The 13,845-nt window shown below is 49.2% G+C and overlaps 1 protein-coding gene across 3 annotated transcripts in view; it reads right to left on the minus strand.

The window, feature by feature from the left end:
• Window positions 1-13,039, minus strand: part of STRN (striatin) — a 198,359-nt gene extending 185,320 nt beyond the window's left edge. Inside the window, exon 1 of one of the 3 annotated variants that reach the window (XM_069769151.1) lies at window positions 12,497-13,039. In XM_069769151.1, the coding sequence (XP_069625252.1) occupies window positions 12,497-12,763 (267 nt within the window). In that variant the 5' untranslated portion in view covers window positions 12,764-13,039. The remainder of the gene's footprint in view (window positions 1-12,496) is intronic. The other 2 variants (XM_069769149.1, XM_069769150.1) reach the window with 2 other exon arrangements.
• Between the last annotated feature and the right edge of the window lie 806 nt (window positions 13,040-13,845).

The raw sequence follows: 13,845 nt of genomic DNA on the forward strand, positions 1-13,845 counted from the left end.
AACGGCTTCTACATTGCACATACGTCAAGAAATTATCGCTCCAGCGTCGTACATTGCAAAGTGTGACAGCAGTCTACGACGCTGGAGCGATATTGTTACGACGCTGGAGCGTCACGGATCGTACCGTTGTAGCGATCAAAATTTCACTGTGTGACGGTACCCTTACACAAGGTGTGTTTTCTAACCAACAGCTTACTCACAACCTATTGTGCAAGGGCACACATCCAGAATAGCCCTTTCATGGGAATCAGTTAGCAGATTTTTGCTATGCAATCTGACAGCAGCATGATGTGGGGGCTAATAGCGCGATTCCAGTGATGTCACATTGGGCTGCTTGCTGTCATTTTGATACAGAGATTTCTCCGCTACAGATCTAACAGTGCTTAGAATACTAAGCCCTGTATCACCCAACTTCCATTTACAGCTTTCTGTGTATACTGCGCTTAAGGTACCTTCACACTAAACGATATCGCTAGCGATCCGTGACGTTGCAGCGTCCTCGCTATCGATATCGTTCAGTTTGACATGCAGCAGCGATCAAAATCCTGCTGTGATGTCGTTGGTCGGGGCTAGAGGGCCAGAACTTTCTTTGGTCGCTGGCTCTCCCGCTGACATCGCTGAATCGGTGTGTGACACCGATTCAGCGATGTCTTCGCTGGTAACCAGAGTAAACATCGGGTTACTAAGCGCAGGGCTGCGCTTAGTAACCCGATGTTTACTCTGGATACCATCCTAAAAGTAAAAAAAACCAAACGCTTCATACTTACCTTCGGCTGTCTGTCCCCGGCGCTGTGCTTTCCTGCACTCACTGTGAGCACAGTGGCCAGAAAGCAGAGCGGTGACGTAACCGCTCTGCTTTCCGGCCGCTGTGCTCACAGCCAGTACAGAGAAGCAGAGCGCCGAGGGACAGACAGCGGAAGGTAAGTATGAAGCGTTTGGTTTTTTTTACTTTTAGGATGGTATCCAGCGGCCCTGCGCTTAGTAACCCGATGTTTACCCTGGTTACCGGCATCGTTGGTCGCTGGAGAGCGGTGACAGCTCTCCAGCGACCAAACAGCGACGCTGCAGCAATCCGGATCGTTGTCTGGATCGCTGCAGCGTCGTTTAGTGTGAAGGTACCTTTAGGCAGAAAGCTGCTAATCAGTTGTGGCAGCGGGATTACACAGAGCAGTTAACTAGGAGGAACAAGATATCTAGACCTTAAGGTACCTTCACACTCAGCGACGCTGCAGCGATACCGACAACGATGTCGATCGCTACAGCGTCGCTGTTTGGTCGCTGGAGAGCTGTCACACAGACAGCTCTCCAGCGACCAACGATCCCAGCGGCCGGAAAGCAGAGCGGTGACGTCACCGCTGTGCTTTCCGGCTGACCGACGCTCACAGCCAGTGCAAGAGGAGTGCAGAGAAGCTGAGCGCCGGGGACAGACAGCGGTAGGTAAGTATGTAGTGTTTGTTTTTTTTACTTTTACGCTGGTAACCAGGGTAAACATCGGGTTACTAAGCGCGGCCCTGCACTTAGTAACTCGATGTTTACCCTGGTTACAAGTGAAGACATCGCTGGATCGGTGTCACACACGCCGTTCCAGCGATGTCTGCAGGGAGTCCAGCGACAAAATAAAGTTCTGGACTTTCCTCAGCGACCAACGATCTCCCAGCAGGGGCCTGATCGTTGGTCGCTGTCACACAGAACGATTTCCTTAACGATATCATTGCAACGTCACAAAACGCAACGATATCGTTATGTGTGAAGGTACCTTTAAATGATGATGATCTGGTGATAAAACACTGATTTAAAAAAAAAAAAAAATAGTAAATGACATCACTAGACTCCATCCCTATATTATATGGCTTTCAAATTACATAAAACATGCTGACAGATTCCCTTTTAGGTAAATTTACATGAGCAGCTCTACGATCACAACATTCAATTTTTGGCATGTCAATATCATGATCAAAAGTGGTGCTGGTTCTTGGAAATAGAAAGTTGTAGAGAACAGTCCTTTAATTCCTATGAAGCCCATTTAAGCATTGACAAATAATACCATATCTTCAGTAAGGCCACAGAAAAGCAATCCTCATTTTTGTTTAGAACTAGAATACATAGTGCTGAACTAGCATATAGTGATTACTAGATCAGAGACTATTGAGAAAAAGAATCCACATAATAGGGAATAAAAGGAAAAATGGGATCAATCTTTCTAAATTCTTGCAACGCATATTTGCACATACATGCAGATTTCAGGCCAACACTGGTGCACTTTTATACGATATTTAACACTGTACGTTGAAATCTTCCTTCTGTTTTGTTGCCATGAATTTCCTGACAGGCAGCGCTGTGCTGTCATCATCTTCTGAATTAATTATGATCTCAAAGGGGGGAGAAAACCCTATAAAAATAAAAATGATCCGCTTCCCTGACATGAAAAAGCCAACGATGCAGAATTCTACAAGCTCGATTTACAATCAGTGTGTGCACCATCTGCTGAAATATCCATCATATGCAAATACCAGGAGGGTGGCATAGCAAGGCTGGCACATCGGGCACAGAATTCAACAGGAAACTCTGCAAGAGAGAGAAAGCAACCTGGAATATGTGCCACATGATGCAGATCGACAGGGTGCCCTACTGGGGTAGATTTTGGAGATATGTAAAACTGCGACACTCAGGTAGTGACAAAGCATATACCAAAGCAAGGACTATTGAGAGTTCCCATTGGATAGCTAGAAAATATACTGCTAAACTGAGTGGCATTTCTGGCGTGACTCAGGGGAGATGAGGACATTTGAGAATTTACAACCAAGGACATAGCCGATTCTGGATCACTTAAAACAACATTCTTCTAGACTTTGGACAGCGCTAAGACTACCTGGATTAGGATCTCTGCACAAAGCAGTAATACAGCACCACACGTTTGAATGGGTTGTACCAAAGAAATCAGGAAAGTCTTAGACTATGGGCACACAGGTATTCTGGGACTTTTGCAGAAACTCTACAAATCCTAACTCCAAATCTCAAAACTCTTCAAAATCGTGAAAAATCATAGAAAAGACTGTCTGCACATAACCATACGCAATCTTGCTATCGGAAAGGCTTTTTTAATTACCTAGTAGGGCAATCCCTTCTCAGTCGTGATACTTAATACAGTAAACCTGTTCCACACTTATGTCCGCATTCACAGGGTCACCGGGTACCGTGAATTCACACTGTCTGCAGTGCATATTGGAGCATACGGTGGTCTGACGTCCATAGGCTCCTATGTTAAAAACCTACAGTACATTGTGTGCAATACTATTTTGGGAATGCCTATTCTAACCAGATTTATAGTGAATACATTCTTAATTAGGCTTTCGCTTTTTTTTTTTTCTGGTAGATGAAAAAAAGGGCTGATTGTCATCAGTGTGCTGGATCAGCTTTATTGGTGTTTGCTCCATTTTTCCATCAGTGAGGTCCTTTTTCACATGGGCCTGCTTGTGACAGAACGGTGGCCAGAAATCTGCTATACATTAGAAAATTAAAAATCTCATTCTTGAGAGTGGAAAGAATTTTTAATAATTGGGTAAATTGCAATGTTCCTTGTTTTACAAGCACTTTTCAATTTTACAAAATTATGAACTTGACATTACTCCTTTAAGATGCAGTATAACACTAAAGAAACAGTCTTGGCTGCAAGCAGTTACCAAAGCAGGCAAACCATCACTATCTAGCTGTGATTCTACCATATTACCAATGATGAGTGAACGTGATCAGAAGTGTTATCTGAGCATGCTTGGGTGCTGAGTGACTTAAGCGTGCTCTAATATGTTCAAGTCCCCGGCGCTGCATGTCTCGCAGCTGGTAGGCAATTCCTGCATGAGTAGCGGCTGTGTAACAGGCAGACAATCCTTACATCCATTGTGAGGGATCACACTGACTACTTTTGGCTCTGTGATATTTATTTTATACATTTACTATAAAGAATAATGTTACACTATTCTGACTGTCAATGGGCAATAGAAAACTAGGTGTGAATAAAACATTTAACCAATGATGCAACCTGACATTGTCGGACGGGTTATAGTTATCCTACATTGGCACATCTGTGAGAGTGTCACCACCCAAGAGAAACTAACCCATTTTTCTCTTAGGTGTCACCTCAACACAGTTTCTTCTATTTATTTTTTTCTAGAGCAGGTAAACTGAACTTTTTTTTTTTTTTATTCCTTGACTCTTAACAAATCATCAGTTATAAACCGATGAAACTCTGATGGAACTCTGTAGGATAAAGCAGGTGTTACAGTGCCGATATACAGCCAATGTTTGACACATGCTGCATGTGGTTCGGGTAGCATGTATCCGCAGTCAGGTTGCCTAGAAGTGTCAGGGACCTTAATGGCAGAGTCTGATCCGCAAAACAGATGAGATTGGACCTGCTCTGAGCCCCACGGACAGGATTTTAAAACGGATATGTAAATAGCTCAATGAAACTCTAAGGGTCAGTGCGCTATAAGAGAAAAACAGGAGAGATAGTTGATAGATGGATCTCCAAAATCCTATCAGAATATCTAATAGTAATAATAATATTATCAATACCTCCATTTAGAAATGTAGTATAGTTCATCTGGTTAGCTATGTCACTCACTTCATGTGCAGGGCTTGGCAAGTAGCTTAGCTATCCATGATTACACAAACCACCACCAGTGACAGCTGTTAGTGGTCATAACCATGGATGTCCAAGCTACTGTAATGCCTGCACATGGAGTAAGTGACATAGGTAATCAGAAGAACCATAGTACATTTCTAATTAGATTTACCGGTATTTGCTAATATCATTATACCTATGAGATATCTTGATAAGATTTTGCAGATGTCAATTTTAGTAATGCTGTGAAGTGCATAAAAGGCATCAGAACTAACTATACCAAGCAAGGCCGCATCTAAATGTGAACATGACAATTCAAAACGCAGAAAGTAAAACCGTTGAGGTAGAAGGATCATTTACACAGCCAAGGGAAGACTGCCAGCACTGAACCAGAACTCTTCCAGTAAATGGACAGCGAGGCTCCGAGTTCTCCGCAGTGATTTTATGACCTATTTGGACACAGTCATCGATATGCAACAATACATAAAGACATTATTCTGAACAAACTTGTATAACACCATGAGCAGTAGTCAAAAGGACCAAGCCCTCTGCAGACCTATGAATATGCATCTTAGATTTCAACGCTGGATATCAACACGTGCCAGACACACCGTACCCAAACACGTACCCAAACGCTCCTCCTCACCAGAAACCCATGTACCATTATAGTGACTCCAAGCATCACGTCTTCACACCTTAACTGTATGCTCACACAGATTTATTTTTGGTTCATGTGCACACTGGACCCCACACATACAGAATATAGATCAATATGCTAGAGCACAAGCTATTTTTCACAGAGATCTCAAGTCCCCATAAGAAAAAAAAATGACAGCATGCGTTGTGCATGTAAATAGTAGGCAGCTCATGTACCCGCTCACTTCGAGGACGAGCACAGGGAGCTGCAACAGACAGTCACATTGAGAATTTGTGGAGATGGTCGGTCTGCAAAAAATCAAAACTCACCTGAGCTCAACCTAACTTAAAGGGATGACAATGACCGCGGATTTTCCATCCATATTGTCAGACGGAAAGAAAACCCATAACAGAGTACAATAGGGGCAAAGTAAATACCATCTGAACAGCTCAACAGCACAAACTTTCAGTGCAGAAATTGACTTGTGGTGCTGAGATTTAACTCTGCAGGACTTGGATTTATGCAGTAGCTTAGAGTATTGTTCTAGATAAATCTGCAAGTCCATAAATGCTTAAAAGGAGTTATCCACTTCCGGACAACCCAAGCTTAATCTGTTCAGGAACCATAGAAAATAAAAACACTACAGTTGCATTCCAGCAATGTCGGCACTGCTGTTCCCGAAGAGTGAAGCGACATTGTTGTGTCATGTGACCACTGCAGCCAATCTGAGCTCTGAGTTATGGGAAATTAGCAGTTAGTGCCTGCGATGGTGTAGGATGGGCTGCACGCTGTAGACATTAGACACCAGCTCCAGTAGCTCTTACTATAACATGTAAATGATGAAGAACTTAAATATCAATGGAAAACGAGTCCAAAAGTTTGTTACAAAGGGAAAATACCTATATGCAGCGGCTAACTACTTCACTGCACATCATCAACTACTATCCCAGAAGTGCACATGTATTCATGCAGACTGGAGAGGATTCCTGCAGAATAGGACCCGATTACCGTTACTCTTGGGGCATAAAGAATTTACAGATAGCGGGAGAACAAAGGCCTTAAAGGTTTAACCTCTGGAAATTGGTCTGGATATTTACCTGCATCAATGATCTCTGAAAATTGATATTACATTTCGGCTGATTGAGCCAATTCAGGCCAGGTGGGTAGAAGGTGCCCCACACAAATAATATCCCTTTACCTGAGACACCATCAATAACAATGTTTATTCTTTAACTACCACTGCCTGGAGATATACCATCACATAATGGAAACAGTATATGCTGCTCTTTCAGTACTCACAACAGTATACACAGCCCCCGCTGTCGGTGCACATGACGGTATACAGTATACATAGCCCCCGCTGTCGGTGCACATGACAGTATACACAGCCCCTGCTGTCGGTGCACATGACAGTATACAGTATACACAGCCCCCGCTGTCGGTGCACATGACAGTATACAGTATATACAGCCCCCGCCGTCGGTGCACATGACAGTATACAGTATACACAGCCCCGCTGTAGGTGCACATGACAGTATACAGTATACACAGCCGCGCTGTCGGTGCACAGACAGTATACACAGCCCCCGCTGTCGGTGCACAGACAGTATACACAGCCCCTGCTGTCGGTGCACAGACAGTATACAGTATACACAGCCCCTGCTGTCGGTGCACAGACAGTATACAGTATACACAGCCCCCGCTGTCGGTGCACATGACGGTATACAGTATACACAGCCCCCGCTGTCGGTGCACATGACAGTATACAGTATACACAGCCCCCGCTGTCGGTGCACATGACAGTATACAGTATACACAGCCCCTGCTGTCGGTGCACATGACAGTATACAGTATACACAGCCCCGCTGTCGCTGCACATGACGGTATACAGTATACACAGCCCCCGCTGTCGGTGCACATGACAGTATACAGTATACACAGCCCCCGCTGTCGGTGCACATGACAGTATACAGTATACACAGCCCCTGCTGTCGGTGCACATGACAGTATACACAGCCCCCGCTGTCGCTGCACATGACGGTATACAGTATACACAGCCCCGCTGTAGGTGCACATGACAGTATACAGTATACACAGCCCCTGCTGTCGGTGCACATGACAGTATACACAGCCCCCGCTGTCGGTGCACATGACAGTATACAGTATACACAGCCCCGCTGTCGCTGCACATGACGGTATACAGTATACACAGCCCCGCTGTAGGTGCACATGACAGTATACAGTATACACAGCCCCTGCTGTCGGTGCACATGACAGTATACACAGCCCCTGCTGTCGGTGCACATGACAGTATACACAGCCCCCGCTGTCGGTGCACATGACAGTATACAGTATCAGTATACACAGCCCTGCTGTCGGTGCACATGATAGTATACAGCATACACAACCCTGCTGTCGGTGCACATGACAGTATACACAGCCCCTGCTGTAGGTGCACATGACAGTATACACAGCCCCCGCTGTCGGTGCACATCACAGTATACACAGCCCCTGCTGTAGGTGCACATGACAGTATAGAGTATACACAGCCCCCGCTGTCGGTGCACATCACAGTATACAGTATACACAGCCCTGCTGTCGGTGCACATGACAGTATACAGTATACACAGCCCCCGCTGTCGGTGCACATCACAGTATACAGTATACACAGCCCTGCTGTCGGTGCACAGACAGTATACACCGCTCCCGCTGTCAGTGCACATGACAGTATACAGTATACACAGCCCCCGCTGTCGGTGCACATCACAGTATACACAGCCCCGGATGTCGGTGCACATCACAGTACAGTATACACAGCCCTGCCGTCGGTGCACAGACAGTATACAGTATACACAGCCCCCGCCGCCGGTGCACAGACAGTATACAGTATACACAGCCCCCGCTGTCGGTGCACAGACAGTATACAGTATACACAGCCCCCGCCGTCGGTGCACAGACAGTATACACAGCCCCCGCCGCCGGTGCACAGACAGTATACAGTATACACAGCCCCCGCTGTCGGTGCACAGACCGTATACACAGCCCCCGCTGTCGGTGCACAGACAGTATACAGTATACACAGCCCCCGCCGCCGGTGCACAGACAGTATACAGTATACACAGCCCCCACTGTCGGTGCACAGACAGTATACAGTATACACAGCCCCCGCTGTCGGTGCACAGACAGTATACAGTATACACAGCCCCCGCTGTCGGTGCACAGACAGTATACAGTATACACAGCCCCCGCCGCCGGTGCACTTGACAGTATACACAGCCCCCACTGTCGGTGCACAGACAGTATACAGTATACACAGCCCCCGCTGTCGGTGCACAGACAGTATACAGTATACACAGCCCCCGCTGTCGGTGCACAGACAGTATACAGTATACACAGCCCCCGCCGCCGGTGCACTTGACAGTATACACAGCCCCTGCTGTCGGTGCACAGACAGTATACACAGCCCCTGCTGTCGGTGCACATGACAGTATACAGTATACACAGCCCCCGCTGTCGGTGCACAGACAGTATACAGTATACACAGCCCCCGCCGCCGGTGCACATGACAGTATACACAGCCCCTGCTGTCGGTGCACAGACAGTATACAGTATACACAGCCCCTGCTGTCGGTGCACATGACAGTATACAGTATACACAGCCCCTGCTGTCGGTGCACAGACAGTATACACAGCCCCCGCTGTCGGTGCAAAGACAGTATACACAGCCCCCGCCGCCGGTGCAAAGACAGTATACAGTATACACAGCCCCTGCTGTCGGTGCACAGACAGTATACAGTATACACAGCCCCGCTGTCGGTGCACAGACAGTATACAGTATACACAGCCCCCGCCGTCGGTGCACAGACAGTATACAGTATACACAGCCCCGCTGTCGGTGCACAGACAGTATACTATACAGTATACACAGCCCCCGCTGTCGGTGCACAGACAGTATACAGTATATACAGCCCCCGCCGTCGGTGCACAGACAGTATACAGTATATACAGCCCCAGCTGTCGGTGCACAGACAGTATACAGTATACACAGCCCCCGCTGTCGGTGCACAGACAGTATACAGTATACACAGCCCTGCTGTCGGTGCACAGACAGTATACAGTATACACAGCCCCCGCTGTCGGTGCACAGACAGTATATACAGCCCCAGCTGTCGGTGCACAGACAGTATACACAGCCCCTGCTGTCGGTGCACAGACAGTATACAGTATGCACAGCCCCCGCCGTCGGTGCACAGACAGTATACAGTATGCACAGCCCCCGCCGTCGGTGCACAGACAGTATACAGTATACACAGCCCCCGCTGTCGGTGCACAGACAGTATACACAGCCCCCGCTGTCGGTGCACAGACAGTATACAGTATATACAGCCCCAGCTGTCGGTGCACAGACAGTATACAGTATGCACAGCCCCCGCCGTCGGTGCACAGACAGTATACAGTATATACAGCCCCCGCTGTCGGTGCACAGACAGTATACAGTATATACAGCCCCGCTGTCGGTGCACAGACAGTATACAGTATATACAGCTCCCGCTGTCGGTGCACAGACAGTATACAGTATACACAGCCCCCGCCGTCGGTGCACAGACAGTATACACAGCCCCCGCCGCCGGTGCACAGACAGTATACAGTATACACAGCCCCCGCTGTCGGTGCACAGACCGTATACACAGCCCCCGCTGTCGGTGCACAGACAGTATACAGTATACACAGCCCCCGCTGTCGGTGCACAGACAGTATACACAGCCCCCGCTGTCGGTGCACAGACAGTATACAGTATATACAGCCCCAGCTGTCGGTGCACAGACAGTATACAGTATGCACAGCCCCCGCCGTCGGTGCACAGACAGTATACAGTATATACAGCCCCCGCTGTCGGTGCACAGACAGTATACAGTATATACAGCCCCGCTGTCGGTGCACAGACAGTATACAGTATATACAGCCCCGCTGTCGGTGCACAGACAGTATACAGTATATACAGCCCCGCTGTCGGTGCACAGACAGTATATACAGCCCCGCTGTCGGTGCACAGACAGTATACAGTATATACAGCCCCGCTGTCGGTGCACAGACAGTATACAGTATATACAGCCCCAGCTGTCGGTGCACAGACAGTATACAGTATATACAGCCCCGCTGTCGGTGCACAGACAGTATACAGTATATACAGCCCCCGCTGTCGGTGCACAGACAGTATACAGTATGCACAGCCCCCGCTGTCGGTGCACAGACAGTATACAGTATATACAGCCCCAGCTGTCGGTGCACAGACAGTATGCACAGCCCCCGCTGTCGGTGCACAGACAGTATACACAGCCCCCGCCGTCGGTGCACAGACAGTATACAGTATGCACAGCCCCCGCCGTCGGTGCACAGACAGTATACAGTATATACAGCCCCAGCTGTCAGTGCACAGACAGTATACAGTATGCACAGCCCCCGCCGTCGGTGCACAGACAGTATACAGTATATACAGCCCCAGCTGTCGGTGCACAGACAGTATACAGTATATACAGCCCCAGCTGTCGGTGCACAGACAGTATACAGTATATACAGCCCCCGCTGTCGGTGCACAGACAGTATACAGTATATACAGCCCCCGCTGTCGGTGCACAGACAGTATACACAGCCCCCGCTGTCGGTGCACAGACAGTATACAGTATATACAGCCCCAGCTGTCGGTGCACAGACAGTATGCACAGCCCCCGCTGTCGGTGCACAGACAGTATACAGTATGCACAGCCCCCGCCGTCGGTGCACAGACAGTATACAGTATATACAGCCCCAGCTGTCGGTGCACAGACAGTATACAGTATGCACAGCCCCGCTGTCGGTGCACAGACAGTATACAGTATACACAGCCCCAGCTGTCGGTGCATAGACAGTATACAGTATGCACAGCCCCCGCTGTCGGTGCACAGACAGTATATACAGCCCCAGCTGTCGGTGCACAGACAGTATACAGTATGCACAGCCCCGCTGTCGGTGCACAGACAGCATACAGTATATACAGCCCCCGCTGTCGGTGCACAGACAGTATACAGTATATACAGCCCCGCTGTCGGTGCACAGACAGTATACAGTATACACAGCCCCAGCTGTCGGTGCACAGACAGTATACAGTATACACAGCCCCCGCTGTCGGTGCATAGACAGTATACAGTATACACAGCCCTGCTGTCGGTGCATAGACAGTATACAGTATGCACAGCCCCGCTGTCGGTGCACAGACAGTATGCACAGCCCCCGCTGTCGGTGCACAGACAGTATACAGTATGCACAGCCCCGCTGTCGGTGCACAGACAGTATACAGTATATACAGCCCCGCTGTCGGTGCACAGACAGTATACAGTATATACAGCCCCAGCTGTCGGTGCACAGACAGTATACAGTATATACAGCCCCGCTGTCGGTGCACAGACAGTATACAGTATGCACAGCCCCCGCTGTCGGTGCACAGACAGTATGCACAGCCCCCGCTGTCGGTGCACAGACAGTATACAGTATGCACAGCCCCGCTGTCGGTGCACAGACAGTATGCACAGCCCCCGCTGTCGGTGCACAGACAGTATACAGTATGCACAGCCCCGCTGTCGGTGCACAGACAGTATACAGTATGCACAGCCCCGCTGTCGGTGCACAGACAGTATACAGTATATACAGCCCCCGCTGTCGGTGCACAGACAGTATACAGTATGCACAGCCCCGCTGTCGGTGCACAGACAGTATGCACAGCCCCCGCTGTCGGTGCACAGACAGTATACAGTATGCACAGCCCCGCTGTCGGTGCACAGACAGTATACAGTATGCACAGCCCCGCTGTCGGTGCACAGACAGTATACAGTATGCACAGCCCCCGCTGTCGGTGCACAGACAGTATACAGTATGCACAGCCCCGCTGTCGGTGCACAGACAGTATACAGTATGCACAGCCCCGCTGTCGGTGCATAGACAGTATACAGTATATACAGCCCCGCTGTCGGTGCACAGACAGTATACAGTATATACAGCCCCAGCTGTCGGTGCACAGACAGTATACAGTATAAACAGCCCCAGCTGTCGGTGCACAGACAGTATACAGTATGCACAGCCCCCGCTGTCGGTGCACAGACAGTATACAGTATGCACAGCCCCGCTGTCGGTGCACAGACAGTATACAGTATGCACAGCCCCCGCCGCCGGTGCACACGTGTGTAGTGACAGGTCCCGGTGATTACCTGCAGCTCGGCCCGCTCCACCTCCCATTGCGCTCTCTCCACCTCGAAGCGGGCCCACTCGTGCTGTAAGAAGTGCAGGATGCCCGGGATGCTGTACTGGGCCCTGCCTGCCGTCCCGGTGCCGCCTCCTCCTGCACCGCCAGCAACCGAATCACCAGCCCCGGCCTCAAATCCTTTGCCGGCTCCCGCAGACCCCGCACCGGCCGCGGACAGCAACGAATTGTTATTGTTGTTGAAGAAAACGCCGGGCCCCGCCTGCTCGTCCATGGCCGCCCTCGCAGCAGGGGCCGCGGTTACCACCGAGTGGCCGCCACCGAGCCCGAGAGAGAAGAATGAGGAGCCGAGAGGAGGGACCGGCGCTCACACAGGCGCTAACACTGCGACTCCGCAATGGCCGCGTAGCGTCACATAGGTCCCGTCCACCGCCGCGCTGCACCCCACAGCCCGGGCTCCGCTGCCGCCCACACTCGAAGGAAGAGAAGCTGCTGCCTGGGCGGGTCTCCTGCCTCTCTGACAGCGGCGCCGTGACGTCACGTACGGCACAAGGCGTAAGGTTCGGCACCGCCCTGACCGCCGCTTCTTCCTAGTTAGTTTTTTTTTTGTTTAATGTAACTTTATTAACAAGTTTAATAATTTACATTCGCGCACTGCAGAGGTCTAAGGCCGTGTTCACACTGAGCCCCCGTTCATTGTTTGCGTCTATATGTGGCTTATCCTCTGAGTTTTGCACCACATTCTGTCTTTTTTCCTCACCATCTTTGATTATTCAGATTTTTTAGACAAATTCATGAAATGTAAGGTTTCTGGACGTGTTTCAACGTTTTTACTTTTTAAAGGATTTGCGACTTTTCTTCCTAATAAGAAGTGGCCAAAACTGTTCAAAGACTAAAAAAAAAAAAAAAAAAAGTGCTTTTTGAAGAATGTGCAAAAAATGTCAACAAATTCCACAAGGTGAGAAAACAAAGTGACTTCAGTAAATCACAAATGATGAATCTGGTCCTGGGAAGCAAAGGAAACGCCAGGCTCCTCAGGATGTGGAAGTTTCGCTCCCGTTAAAGCCGCCTTGATTCGTTAATGCGCCGCTCCGTCGTTATTTTTTATTGTACCGCTGCTTTATCTGCAGTCCCCTGCCCCCGTCTCATACTCGCCTGCCGTCGCCGTCATCCTCTTCCAGCGTCGCTCCTGTCAGTCTCCGGCGAAAAGTGACCTGTCAGCAGCTCCAGTGTTTGCTGGCCGGAGGTCACGTTTCAGTACAAGTCTATGAGAGCTTCATTCTGGCCTCGTTCCGGGCTCTCATAGACTTGCACTGAGAGCTTCAAAAAATAGCAAATAGTCGACAGCACATCAGA

The sequence above is a fragment of the Ranitomeya imitator genome, chromosome 5 (genome assembly GCF_032444005.1).
Source record: "Ranitomeya imitator isolate aRanImi1 chromosome 5, aRanImi1.pri, whole genome shotgun sequence".
Taxonomy (NCBI): Eukaryota; Metazoa; Chordata; class Amphibia; order Anura; family Dendrobatidae; genus Ranitomeya; species Ranitomeya imitator.